Consider the following 15,510-nt stretch of genomic DNA (forward strand, 5'->3'; position numbering starts at 1 on the left):
AGATAAGCTTTTGCTTCTCCCGCTTTCCCTTTCGGTTATGTGTATTGTGTGAACTACACTAAGATGATGTGTGATGATGAGTGATCTAACTGACATGACCGAAATAAAAATAAATAAATACATACAGTAAATAAATAAAACATGGGAAAACTAGCATTAGCAAGCTACACTTTGTTAGAAACATTCATCTTGTTGAAGCTCCTCCCTCAAGAGGTCATTTCCTTTGCACTTTATCTACCTTACTTTCCTTGATTTACCCACAAACCTCTGGCTCTCATCTTTGCTTCAGCCTCTTCTTCATTTGTGGAGCAAACTTCTAATTTAAAACTTGAAACACACGCAAGATGGCCGCCTCTGTAAAGCAAGAGCCCTTGCCTAAACTACTTATAAAATGCTAATTCTAAGGCTATAAAAAACACAATTTATTTTCATTTGAAAGGGATTATACACATATAAAAACATACTTATTTAGTTTCTCAATCTTTAAATCTCTCAATATGCATACAGTCAGTACGTATGAATCACTGTAAGAAATGCCTTTCAGTGATTCTTGATTGTGAAGAAGCAGATAAAGTGCCTAAATGTAAATTTAACTTATTTTCACAGCCAAACTGTAACAGTGTATCTCAAAATTTAATTTATGCTGTAAAATATATGTGTGCACATGTTTTTAAATGACACCTGTGTAAAATATCATACATTTTGGATGGAATTTGGCTTACAAATTTGGCTTACTCTGCAAACGGGCTCGCTCAGTGCACAGTAACCCAATCAGTAAATAATCATCAGGGTTTTAAGTTCCATTTTTAGCATCATTCAATTATCATTATCAGGGCATCCAAGACAAATTTTCTCATGAGGACAACCTCTAGCTAGCTAACGGCTAGCATTAATCTTCCTGTGCAATACAACATTTGGGGCTCCATTTACAACACGTCACACAAATTCATGTCCAAACTGGGGACATTAGTTTTTTATCGGAAACTGATAAAGAGTCCATTTAAGTCAGTACTTCTCAAATAGTGGGGCGGGCCCCCCTGGGGGGGGGGGGGGGGGGGGGGGGCGCGGTGAGGTGTCAGGGGGGCGTGAGAGGCAGGGCAGGACAACTCATACAGTGGTTTATACAGATAAATAAATAAAAATGATCAGGTTCTCAATAGTATTTCAATTCGGGGGAGGCGTGAAAACATTTCTGTCCTCTGGGGGGGGGGGGGCATGACAGAAAATAATAGAGAACCACTGATTTAAGTGAAAACAACAAAAACAAGAACTAAAATCATCAAAAAAACAAAAAGTATTCATTATTTTATAACATTTTACGAGACAGTTATACCAGTGCTTCCACATACATGGCTGATAATGATCGGCACCGAACCTGGGGTTCAACAGCAGAATTCAGAGAATTATTCAATCTCCAGATCAATTTGTAGATTAGGTTTCGCAATACTGTTCGAAAGGTGCGAATCCCTGCATTACAAAACAATTCACTAGAGGTTTCCATGTCCACAGACAGTCATCATAGGCAACCTGCAGTTTCTGCATGCTGGCTTTCTTAAAGTAAATCCACATTGGGGTTATATAAATATAATATTTATATATTATATATTGTGCCTTAAAAAAGACTATATCGGTAAGTAAATTACTTCAGTACTTAGTTTATATAAATACACTATTTGTAACATCGACATGAGATACACTGCATGTCAGAGGAATCAAAAATATGGATTCTGCACAAGAAACACATGGATGTACGCTGTACATTTTCCCAGTATTCTCATGTTGTTTAAATCTGCCTGTATTCCTTTCTTCTCCCTCCTTTTTCACTTCAAGCGGGTTTCTGGAGAGTTAGGAGACTTCACTGTCAATTAAAGCGACATCAATGCAGACAGAACAGAAGAAACTGTTTAACACAGATGAAAGTTCTCTCTCTGGTTCTGCTTTTTTCACTCGTCTAATGACTTCAATCTGGGCCTCTATTCGCTCTTTTTTCGCTCAAATACTCTTCTCTTGAGAATTTCACCCAGAGGTGCGGGGTAAAGGCGGCTCACGCCTAATGGCAGGTTGACTTTTGTGTTTAATGCCCAACATGTGTGGATGTGAATGTACATTTCTTCCCACACAGACAAATCCTCTGGGGGTCACTGTGCTGCGATCACACAGGTATGTACTGTAAGCTTTGAAGCGCGAAAAGATCTGAGTCGTGCAGCCACTTCAGCACATACGGTTTGTGACAGAGGAGGACAAAACAAAAAAAACAAAAACACGGTGATTTGATATTTTGTGGACAGCAGACGGCATGCGGTCTCACTCGACTTTGTCTCCTTCTGAAACATCAAACATCCCTCGCGTCTTATAAATGACATGAGGGCAAAAGTGTTTTCTGATGGTTCTTTCACGAGCAGAATCGGCCGTCGGACGGTCGCCTATTTTGTCGTAAACACCACAGCGGCCATGATGATGTGATGTAATAGAGGGAGAAAAGAAAGAGAAATCTCTGTGGTTTGTTGTTTTTTTTTTAAGGAGAAGGAGAAGGAGAGGGGGGGCAGCATTAATGTTCCTTTTTCAACCTGACTCCACATTTGTGGTTTGGTTTCGAGGTTTCGCGTTACCACCACATGACATATGCGCGCACATAATGGCTTTGAAAACCCGTTTGATGTACGCAGAGCAATGTGGTCGTATCATCGCGCGTCGTGAACCGTGACATTACGCCGAAACAAAAGCAGGACGGACTCCTTTAAACGCAGGATGTCAGGTGGATCAGAGACGAATGAGGCACCGTTAAGAAGTCGTCAGCTCGTAAATGTTTTGGCTCTGTTTCCCCCGACAGTCGGTTATGGATCATATACTCTAATGTACACACGCTCATGTTGCAGCAGTGGTTTACCCAGAAAGGATTTGACTTAATTAAACCTAAATATTCAAAGTATAGAGTTTATGTAATGTATATATATATATATGAAGTTTAGAATAAATAAATAATCTGGTTAGACTGGAAAGTTGGGAAAAAATGGGAAGTACATTTACTCTACTTAGTAAATAGGGGGTGGAGTGGCTCAGTGGTTAAGACCCTACCTTGTGTACCAAAGACATCATGGTCGCAAGTTCGATTCCACCCCTGGCTAATTGTACTTGATCCATTGTAAGTCGCTTTGGATAAAAGCGTCTGCTAAATGACATGTAATGTAAACTTAAGTCCAGATTTAAGCCACTTACAATTTAATTTTACTACAAAATAAATGTACCATACAAACAATAAACAGGCTTTTAAAATGTCAAAGTCAATATGATACACAGCTACTTATGAAATGCTGCATAGTCCAATTGTTTTTTGGATACTTGTCTCACTGTTTCCTTTGTTTACAGCAGCAAACATTGCACTTCAATATGAACTGAAGATGAACCGGGCCTCACAAATTAAACAATGTATTATTATGAACTTAAAGCCCATATTCACCATTGCCTTTGGTCTGATTTGTGCTGGTGCAGACGTAAACACTGGCTCATTTGTATTTATGTTAAGTGTCTTTTAGGTCTGCTCCCATCATATCTACAAGTTTTTATGAGTCAAAAAGCATCTTCGTATGGTCGTAGGACACAGGATTTATTCCATTAGTCGGAATTGAACGTTGAAAGACTTATTTTAAGTTTGCCGCTCCCTGTGACTGGAAATGCTCTGCACAATGACCTAAAACTGAAGGAGCTGGTGTCAGTGAACACTTTTAAAAGTGCTACTGAAGGACTTGGAGGCACAAATAGGTCAATAAGCTTGTTGAGCACTATTGTCTGTTACTTGTAAATTGTGCTGCTGACCATCTTGGAAAGGATAATCTTAATCCAAATGAGTCTTATCCTGGTTAAATAAAGGTTGAATAATAATAAAATGTTATAGTATATTGTTGTGGCGACCCCTGGTGTCACCAAGTGTCTGGTGTTTGTTTTGTGCCTGGGGTTTCATTGGTGTCAACTGGGAACACCTGGGTCGGTGCTCCCAGGCCTATATAATCAAGGCCCTGTGGCCCACTCGGCCCTTCCCTCTGTTGCTTCTGGTTGGTATGGTTTGAGTTGTCCTGAGTTGTTGGGTTTGGTTTAATTTGTTGTTTTTTCCTTTGCAGGCACGCTGCCAGTGGGGCGAGATCAGCAGCGTGGCCTTATGTATATTGTTTTGTACACTTTACAACATACACACACCTTTCCCCCCATGCACACCTTACACTACTGATTATACTGATATTCATACTCTATATTATTAGTATTTCATTGGTCTTTACATAATTTGATTTCTGTTCAATAAATTACTATTTGTTATTCCTTCAAGGGGTGTATTTCTCATATTTGTCAGGTCTCAAGAGTCGGGGCGTGACAATTGTGAATTCAGAAAAGCTCCATTATTGTATTGTAATACAAAATAGTTATATAGTAACTTATTAACTTTTAACACAACTAGCAGTTATTTAACCGCTAGTCTTTCTAGTTTTATCACACGTACAGACACAAATAAACCAGTTTAATCACCGAAACCGGTGATTTACAAGCAGCAACTCCCCTAACACATTAAAACTCCATCTTAAATGTGAGTATGTTATCATAGGTGAGTGTGAGTAATGATCGTCATTTAACCTGGACTCGTTCACTACTGTTATCATAGATAATTTCCTGTTTTTTTTAAAAAGGTTTGCGTTCTCACCTGTTTTCTCGCCTCCGTCGCCTCGGTCCCCTTTTTCCCCCTTCATCCCTCGGTCTCCTCTTTCACCTGAGAAAAGAACAGAACTGTTAAAATGTGACTCTCACTCCATGTTACCGCTCTAAATGCTAACATTTCCACAATCTTATGACATAAATAACCTTAGTTTTATTGTATACATAGTAATCTTTACGTGTCCAGTAACCATGTTGAATATATAGTATAATATAATATATCCTCACTGAAAGGAAAACATTTAAATAACTTAATAGTATGCTTCGCAGTACATATGTACTATTATATCAAAGTAAAAAAAATGGCTTAAATGTGATATTTAATGTATTTTTCTTGCTATTAATGTGTTAAAAAAACAGAAAAATCCTCTATAACAACACAGAGCACACAGGATTTAGTGAAGAAACTAAAGGAACCTCAATCATATATTTATACGACACTAATAATACCCAATAATGTGCAGTTATGTGGACATATGGCAGAGCTATTTATCAGATTGACCCAACAAATCAAAACCAAAAATATATAACCTCCTGTTTAATGTAGTGAAAACCGCAACACGGCACAAACTGAGGGCAGACATTTGTGAAATAACACACAGCGGTTAGGACGGAGCCAAACCACCCAGAGAAAAGAACAGTCCACTAACCACAGACAGGTTTAACTTTAAAAGAAGACATTTCTCTGCCCATTTCCTCTCCTTGGTATCTTCTTAACAGGAGCCTCTAAAACTGGCAGACCTGTAATTGCCTTGTGAAATGGGTAAAATACGTAAAGATTAAAGGATACGTCTAAACGCTGTGGTGAACATTTGCCTTTTCTGCTGCGAGGTCACAGGCAATGATGTTCAACGGGGAAGAGGACAAGGAGGGGAAAAGACAGTAGTGTTGAGAACTTTAAACAATATTATAATAATATATTAACAATAAAGGGACTAGTGTCTAGCTAAAGGGTCGAGGTTTCCATGTGGAAAAGTTAATGCGATGCAAAACCACCAAATCTGTGTCAGTAAAACTCCATCAATTTGTGGTTTTTGGCATAATTGCGGTACGTTTACGCACGACACCTCCACCCAACCGGCAGCTTAGAAACCACTTTTTTTTCCCCCAATTTGTTTTCATTTCAAAATACGATTCTTATCCAAAGTCCCTCCAAAGCGGGACAGTATAAAGTCTGTTTTTAGAGCTATTTGGTGCTAATTTTCAGGTTTGAAAACCGCAAATCTGGTTTTGCAATGAAGCTCTAGGGGACCTGCTTCATGTGGGCAGTAATCCCACCTTTAATTTGGGTTTGTTTTTCACATCCATGACCACATGAGCACAGCGGAGGTGCCACACAGTCGCACTGCACCGCCACGCCCTATCTGTGACATCATCAGCTGTTAACAACCACGACCTAAACAACTTAACTAAAGTGAGAGAAAAAACCCATCACTACGCTAGTGCTGAGCCTTACATAAAACAGATGTATATAAATATAAGGAAGGGAAGGTAGGAAGTGTGTGTAGATAAAGGTAGATGAAGGTATGTTGGTAGGTACTGTAAGTAGGTAGGTAGGAGGAAAGGAAGGATGTTAGGTAGGTACGTAGGTTTGTAAGTAAATTGGTTGATATGGAAGGAAGGTAGATGCAGGTTAGGAGGGAAGGGATAGGGAGGTAGGTAGGAACGAAGGAAGGAAGATGGGTAGGTACACACAGGGAGGTAGGGAGAGAAAGGCAGATAGGTAGGTAGGTTGGCAAGTAAATAAACAGGTAGGAGGGGAGAAAGGCAGAAAAGATGGAAGGAGGGAAATAAGGAAGGTAAGGAGCTAAGGTAGTACACAAATATTTGCACCAGCACTTTTCTATGTCACCAAATATGTGCGAAAACATCACAATCAGCCATGAAAACACATGCGACACTAAACTTGCGTCGTTTACGTACAGTCCTGCAGATCACAAAGTCACATCCCTTTTCTTTGTTTTTATTTTGAAAGTGGGTGCTGACAGCGACAAAACCACCGTATGACACGTGATATTTGCAGTGTTGCAGAGCAGTCCAGCCCATTTCAACCTATCGTTTTGGTTTTTTACAGCCACTAAATGAACTGTTTAGCTAATTTTGTCAGCCTCGTTTCAAGCGTCTGTCTTCAGGGAGAAGCCATGACACACTGTATGCCACTAACAAATATTATGGGGAAACATTAATTGTTGTAAAACAGAGCATAATCATCAGTTTGGGCTCCACAATGTTTCACTCGTGGATGGGTGGAGACCAAAGCAGAGTGGAAAATGAGTAAGTATTGAACATGCATTCATCAAACCTCAAAAAAAAATGATTTGACCACATAACCACATTATAATGTGTTAATGTTTCATGGCTGTGTGCCTGTCCGCTTACACTGCCTTTCTTCGCCGGCAAAAAAGAAAAATCGAGCTTCAAACCTTGTGTGCCCAGCTGATCTGTGATTCTTTCAAATCCAAACACCTAACACTCCGTGGCTCAGCCCATTCAGCTATAAAAAGAAACCACCAAGCTTCCCGGTGATGTTTTAACAAGCTTTTCACTATCCCCTCCTCTCTCCACAGCCGAGTGACCGCTTTACTCCGAGGCCCCTGGTCACACCAGTGGGTCTATAAACTCTTCACTGGTTTGTTAAACCCATCACCGCAACCCAGATGGTAGAGAACACAGACACATATTATAGTACACTGACACTAAGTGTAAATAAGCAAACGTCCACTGGGATGTTTTCTTCTTAAACCTCTCCACTTCTTATGAAACTGACTTTTAAGTTGTGTTTCGTTCTGAGTTTGTTGTTGTAATGTAATTAACCTGCCAATCAAAAACTGAGACATGTGTGGATGTCACTTTTTTAACACACATTTGCATTGTCGATCAAGCTATGCTGACCTTGACAAACTGCAGAGAAGAGACACAACGCTTTGTTGTTTTTGATGCTTCAGGCTGCGTTTGCCTGGAGTATGTCTTCCTCTTCTGGAGAACGTCTTTGCTTTACATAGACGTTGCTTTTGAAAGTTCTTCAGGCTTATTTACCCAACTAAATTCCATGAATGTGAAGTTGTGCATCTGCTGATCCTGGAAAATGTGGATGTCACAATAAAATCCTCGTTGAAGAAAAGCTTTTACTTTGAAAATATATAGAAATATAATTTTCATCTTCTATTATGTCACCTGTTTAGCTTCTAAAAGGTCCATTGTGTGAGAATTTGCGACATCTACTTGCTCTCTGCTCACATCTCTCTTTAGAAAACTATGGTGGCCTCAACATACAAGATAGGATGTTGTTATTTTTCATTTGCATAGTAGTAAGCTTCCACTTCAAAACACCAACCCGCCGCCTCCATAAAGCAAGACCTTTGCCTAAGGTACAATTAAAACACTTATTTTAGGGCTATGAAAACCAAATGGCTTTTATTTTAAAGTGATGACACGCTTTTATAAACATACTTATAGGTAGAATATCCAATTTATGGACCTAGACAGTCTCCTGGTACGTTTCCTTGTTAACACAGGCAATTGTACTGTAATATTTGTTCTCCAAGTATTGCTATGACATGGTGCTACAGTATAATGCGTTTAAAACCAATAACAAGAACGTGCAAGACAACAGCGTAGCCTGGTTCCAGGTTTTCAGAGTTACTTGTTGACATATGGACTGAAAGGACTGCAAAAATTCAGCCCAAAGTTTCAGCCAAATCCCAACTCTGATTGGCAACAGCTGTTGCCTACAATACGCACAATCACATGCGGACACTAGGCAGACTATTGTGTGTTATCATGGTTAGTCAGGGCAGTGATTTCTTCCACAGCACAGAGAACTGTATGTGTGTGAGTGTGTTGTAGTTATCACTGTCCAACTGTTGATGCCTGAGTGGAAACATCGACATCCCATGTGTAGATACAGACCGGTCTGAATAAATGGGATGAAAGAGGGGATGAAAGAAGAAGAAGGACAAGGGAGAACACGTTGAAATGAAAAATGTGTACGTTGATGTCAAAGACGTGTGCAATGGAAAACTGCTGGTGAAGCGGAAAAGTGAGCTGTCTTAAGAGAATTGAATGCTCCTTTTGAAGTTTACATCATATATATATATATTACAAAAAAAAAAAAAAAACAGTTGGCTGACCTTAACCCTCAAAGATGCATGAGGCCTCTACTGTACATATAAATATCTCATTATACTGGTGGAGTGGTTTCTGCAGGGCTTGCTATAGACCACAGTATGTGTTGAATAACAAAGGACTTCCTTTGAACGCCACTTAAAATGCTTTGTCAATCCACAATGTGATTTAGAGCGACTTTATTGCCGGTTTCACGGCTCACACTTAGAAATCATGCATGCACACATGATCAGTGCAGATATGGAGCTCTTTTTCTTGACAAATGGGGGCTGGTGATGGAAAGAAAAAGGTGACAGGAGAGATAGGACTCATCTGGAAGGTGGACAGGACACTATTTATTGTATTATTGATGATTTTTTTTTTATTGTTTTGTGTAGAGGAGGACTGGCAAAGTAAGAATGTAATTACATGGTCTGCACTGACGATTCGTTTACTGTGAGAAACTGTATTTTGTTCATTTTGTAAAAGAAAAGGCTGACTGTAATTTTGGCTGAGATTTTTTTTTCCAATAAAAAAAAGCAGAAAGATTTTACGTAAGTCATGTTGTGGGATATCAGTTTCCTTCTTTATTGGAGCAGAATATTTAATACACAGTTGGGGGATTATGTTTTGGAAATGGCTGATTATGGTGGTAAACGCATCAGTACAAATGTGACACAGGTTATGTGTTTTGTATAAACGCAATGAAGACCGGCATGATATCTGTATCTTTAGAACAGTGTTTCCCAAACTTTCTATATGGTGACCCACTTTTTAACGATGCCCGTGTTATTTAAACTTACAGGTTGGGAAAAACCTGCAAATTTGTTGTTGGGGGACGAAAAAAAACATCTCCCATGACCCATCTTTGGGTCCTGACCCAGACTTTGGTTAGATAATCAAGAATGTGAAGAATGTGGTGATAAAAGCAGCATATATTAAGGGGAAATTGATATCATAAGGGTTTTTGCTGTGTGCCATAATATGAAAGGGAACCTCTTCTGGCTATGAGTAAAAGGACAAGAGAGAAAATGTTGTCTATTCAGGTCTTTTCGGTGGCTTAGTATATAATTTCATCCCACAAAAAAAACAGGAGTTTGGTGTGAATTCCCCAGACACTGTTGGCTTAAAGACTCAAACTGTGTTATTACCGATAATCACTTTTAAATGCGTGTAATGCTTAAGGGAGAAACATTTATCCATAAACTCAGGACTGATTCTTGTAGATGGTGAAATATTTGCTTGCAGTGACTGAACGAGAGACAGCTGAGAAGTGATTTGATTAGCACAAACAGATGTTCCCGTTGAATAAATATGTAAAGATATGAAGAGTTAGGGCCATTTCAGCTTCCATGGCTACACACAAAAAGAAAACAGCACCACCTGTTAGTGATGCAACATGTGTGAAAGATTTGGATATTTTGGACTCTGGGAATTAAAAAAGGTCAACATCTCCTGAAGTCTCCGGAGATCTGAGTCTCAAATGGTGTGAGTGTTGACAAGACTGAACCGTGAGTGAGAGAAAAAGGCTTTTTCTTTTCTTCACTTGTAAATATTAGGCTGCTATTGAAGTATATGAACTAAGAAGAACACATTAACACAGCTAATGTTTAATACTTAAATGTATTGAAGATTGACATTAATAAGTAAACATGAGACAAGAGGGTCTCTTGGACACATGACAAGTCAGACCATACGTTGTACAATAGGCATCCTGTATAGGACAAGAAGCTTGAGGGTTTGTCTTGGATATGGTTAGTTAGGAAATATAGATGTCTCTTGTTTGACTAAATGGTGATATTGTCCAATTTAAAGATCATGGGACAGTATGGTATATCCGGACCCGACTTGTTTTTCAAGTTGCTGCATTATAGAAACAGGAGAAAGGCGGGGGTCAAAACATGTGATGCCTGCAAATAGGAATGCTAGAGAATCTATATAATGTTAGTTTTGCTTTTCTGAGGCAGAATTGTTTGGAGATTCGGCAAGAACACATTCTCCCGAGCTGCTGTAGCGGCTTGGTTCTGACGCCTGACTTGTAACTAAATAAAATCACTTTGTGTGATACGTTTTCATACCTCTGGGCCCGGCAGGTCCGACGTCTCCCTTTTCTCCCTGAAGACCTTCAACCCCGACCGAGCCTTTCGCACCACGAAGGCCTTGGATGCCTTTTTCTCCCGTGAACCCTGAAACACACAAACATGGTTTTCAACCTTTGAAAGAAACGTCATCTGGGTTGTGTAGCCTTGGCAAAAGCCTTTCATATCTGCTTATAGAAAGAGCCTTTCTCTACGGAGGCTTGCCTTCCACGTTTCAAAGCAGAAACTTATCAATAAAAGAAAATATAAGGCATACTGTCCTGTATGTGAAGGCAGCCGTAGGCCCCTAATGTGGTGATTAGAGAAGTTCTACATTTGTCTGCAGTTATTACAAACTACACCATTAAATCTGCATTTACTTTTTCCATACAATTTGAGTTGTCATTGCTCCGATTAAAAATTGAAACATTTTTGACCTATATCTAATGGGAATTTACAGTGCAAAGCATCCAAATCCTTTTATTGCACAAGTAATTTGAGAACAGTACCATGTGGATTTCATTACCACATGTTACTTTTTCTTCTTTTTCTCCATCCTGAGCCTTACATAATCTAAAAGAGATATGAAGAGTGAGGTTGGATCTGATATTCTTGTTGCTCTTGCACTCCCTCCACTGACTGAATCTCTAAAAATCTCTAAAAAGATGCTCTGTTTCATTTAAAAGTGTTTTCCTGTAAACGCTATAATAATCCCCATGGCAACACAACAGATTATTTGTTTACGGCGTGCACACTCAAATGTCTTCAAATTAATGTGGCAATGAGTTGTTGACTGCACTCTTCTTGAATGTGATTGCACTGTGATATGGTCTGATTACACGTTTGTGACTGCTCTGCAATCTGAACAAAATTATTAGCCTGAACGCAATTGAGCCAGAAGTATGAAAACAATCTGATGACGGATGATGTCATGTTTTCATCGGTTTCCTGTTTCTCTCTCACTGCACAAATGTCAATAATCCCCTTCTCCAAAAAAAACCCCACTGGAAAGATGCTATCAATCATATTTTGGAGCCAGTGTTCTTTTCTTCTCCGCAGGATCGTCCAATTAGAGCGTTTGACGCGTCCAACAGGGTTTGAAGAGGCTGGATGAGAGTAGAGAACCAGAACTATATGTGATGAATTACAACAAGATTGAATTGTAGCATAGATCTGGAAATATTAGTCATCAGTTCTGTCACTAAGGTATTTACACTTTATTAGGTACACCTGTTAAACATCTTGTAGAACCCATTCTTTTTACACACCAGTCGTGAATAGTGGGCAGCACTTATTAGCCCTTAGATATTTGTGCCCCTGAGCAAGGGGTATCCAACCCCCCAATTGCTCCTGGGCACCCCAGCCCTTTACTTGTCCGGGGATTTGAACTGGCAACCCTCCAGTTACAAGACCAATTCACTTCCACATGTCCATGGGCTGCCCTAATGAGCAAGCTATTAACACAAATATCTACATAGCCAATCTCATAGCAACAACTCAATATATTTAGACATGTAGACACAGTCAAGGTGATTTTGTGATTTTGAACATGGCATGGTTGTTGGAGTATCTCAGAAACTGCTGATCTTCTATACGGTGTACCTTATAAAGTGGCTAAACTACAAGATGACTAATTGTCTAAATGTTTACTTTGAATGTGGTCATGGATTTAAAGGTCATCCAAGTCAAATGTCTAGCTTACAAGTTGAGGAAATTCAGTTAAATTACAGATTTAACGGTGCATGTTGTACATTTAAGACAGACCTACTCTATATTTAATGGACTTTGTGGCTAAATGAAAAGTGAGGTAAAGAAGTAGCACATCAAGACAATTTTTACAGATTTACTCTCTTGGACTGGTATGGTTTACAGACAGGTTTAATCACAATGGTCGTGAACTTTACCTGGCCCATAAACACCTAATATAAACACCTAAATTTGAGGACGTTTTGAGTGGTTTGACAGTTTGAGACCCAGTGTTTTGATTACATTGAGTTACATTAATAACACTGTAAAAATAAAAGGTCATATAAATCCACTTAAGAAAACAAGGCACTGGATTTTGGATGATGATTTATTTTCAGAAGAGGCGTAGACGCAGCCAGTGGGACATGTCATCTATCTTCGTCTCGGAGGGTAATTCCCCCAGAACCACAACACGAAGCCTTGTTCAGACAGACTTGGCACTTCAGAGCCATACAAAATTTAAAAAAGATACAACAACAACTACAGTATATGACTCCAGATGGTTTGGGAACTCCTTTCAGCTTGGTACCCCTTGATTCATCACCCTCACTCCTCATCGTCATCATCCATTCCACGTTCTATGACTGATGAACTGTCACAAGACTTTTCCAAGAAGCATTATTATCTTCCCTGCTGAAAAGGACTCAGCACCATCACTACCAACCAACCATCCCCCACCTGCTCTCTTGCTGGGGATGGTCAGTTTGTTTGGTCAACAAGAGCTTTTTTACATTTATTATTATTATTATTATTAATAATAATAATAATAATAATAATAATAATAATAATAATAATAATAATAATAATGATAATAAAAAAGAAAGAATTCCAAACAGTCACTTGTAACACAAAGGATCATCAAATTTCTCTAAAATTCAAAAAGTTAGTATAAATGTTGTTTATACTAAGTGTTTTAGCCCAATTTATATTTTCTTTACTACTTCACTTGGTGTACAAAATGGCAAAAACATACGTCAATACATGTCTAACTAAAGCCCCGTCTAATAGAGCCATTAGAAATCTTGATTATCTGATTTGAAACACATGTATTGAGGACCAACGTCAAGCCAAGGTTTACTGAAAAGGTCGCTTTGAAAACCAGAGAACCCTCATAATGGGGCTGGAATAGACTTTCATCAGTAAAAAGACGTTTGATTTCTGTTGCTATCATGCTTCGGTGAGTTAGATGTTTTACATCTGTCCTTTAAATTAGCATTTCTTAGACTAGACTGCAGCCGAGAAACTTGGAGCTGCACAGTCAAGGAGACAGCAGCAGCTGTTATTGACACATGCAGACTTAATATTCATTGTGTGAACTCATTTGACATTTAAAATGTTTTCCTACGACAGTTCAAAAGACTTGTACCTACCTCTCAAGCCTGTAAACCCAGGGGCCCCAGGGGGCCCAAGTGGTCCAGTATCACCTTTCTCTCCTTTTGGTCCTGGAGGCCCTGGAGAAAGAAGAGTAAAGAACTTAACAATTAATGCAAACCATGCAAACATATTAAGAAAATTTAAAATAAGACACAATGACAGAACAAAAATAACATAACGTAAAGCATATTTTTTGTGATATTTTTTAACTTTTGGCACGGATGTAGAGTTACAAAGATATACACAGTAGGTATACACATTATACACATTTGTTTTAAACATGGTATCTGATCAAAAGTTTGATGCTTTGTCCACTTTATTCATTCCATACGAGGTCCACACTGAATAATGAGCCACTTCTAAAACAATGAGAGGTTGTTTAATCCCAGAGAAAAATCTCTTCTTGGAGCAGAAATGATGAGTATTATGTTTAAGAGATAAGACAAACCTTTTACTGGCTTCTTTTTAAATCTATCGCTAATAAAATTGAACACATAGAAAACTCATGGGACCAAACTCCAGGCCAACACAGAGTTTTCATACTAATTAAACATTTAAATTGTGAATACACAGTCAATTTAACATGTTTCCTTAATCCCTGATGACATATCACGGTCGTTTTATAACTTAATACAACAAATTCCTGCCATAATGTTCCTTTAACTCCTGCGGATTACATCAATATCATAAAATCACATTTATTTTTCATTAGTACAAACATACAGAGGGTGGAGGCCAAACTGGGCTTTACCACAGGTCTGAGGTTTCAATCCAAAAGTTTGTTGTACTTGGAGACAGGAAGTGAAATTCAAATAGCAAGTTATAGAGAAAGATAGAGAGAGATACAAAGAGAGGGGGGTGTAAGAGAAAGAGAGAGATAGAGGTCTGGCCACAATGGAAACCACATGTTTAACGACACAGCTTGTGGGAATGCTTAGAAATGCAGCGCTTGTTATTGTCCAGCACATGTCCAGCAGTTCCAAACCTGCAGAGCTCAATAGTTCTTAATTTGCAACTCTGTGTTGCTGAGAAACTGCTGACGGACTCTGAGATACAGATCTGCCGCTGCTGCTGCTGCTGCTGCTGCTGCAGCCTCGAGCTTCTTCACATGTGCATCCACTTATGGGATATGTGAAGTCAGGTGATTTTAGGATTCACCCTTGTGTCTGACCACACATGAAAGCATGCATCTGCACTTGGCTTCATGATGAATCCGTGGTTGAGGACACACTGGATTCATCCATCGAGTACAATGAACTCGTCTGAGACTGTTTTACTAAGTTTGGGTAAGATTTGGTCACACAGATATGGTTTACTACTGTATATCCCAGTCCAAAATGATTATTTTTAAACATTTAATCTATTTTTTTTTTTTATTAGGTTAGTAAGCTAACAACGGTCTGTTTAAGGAGGCAGCGCTGTGGGTAGTAATGTGAGGAATTCTGTGAAATTAAGTACGCTAAAGTTGTTGCTTAATGGTGGAAGTTAGCAGCAGCAGCAAGGAAGAGAG

At 39.0% G+C, this 15,510-nt stretch overlaps 1 protein-coding gene across 3 annotated transcripts in view; it reads right to left on the bottom strand.

The window, feature by feature from the left end:
* The window catches only part of scara5 (scavenger receptor class A, member 5 (putative)), a 79,740-nt gene that overhangs the window by 16,042 nt on the left and 48,188 nt on the right, over nt 1-15,510 (bottom strand). For all 3 annotated transcript variants that reach the window (XM_058613547.1, XM_058613546.1, XM_058613548.1), the window contains exons 8-10: nt 13,997-14,077; nt 10,881-10,988; nt 4,688-4,753 (exon numbers count right to left, since the gene is read on the bottom strand). In XM_058613547.1, the coding sequence (XP_058469530.1) occupies nt 4,688-4,753; nt 10,881-10,988; nt 13,997-14,077 (255 nt within the window). The remainder of the gene's footprint in view (nt 1-4,687; nt 4,754-10,880; nt 10,989-13,996; nt 14,078-15,510) is intronic.

This window comes from Solea solea, chromosome 17 (genome assembly GCF_958295425.1).
Source record: "Solea solea chromosome 17, fSolSol10.1, whole genome shotgun sequence".
Classification (NCBI taxonomy): domain Eukaryota; kingdom Metazoa; phylum Chordata; class Actinopteri; order Pleuronectiformes; family Soleidae; genus Solea; species Solea solea.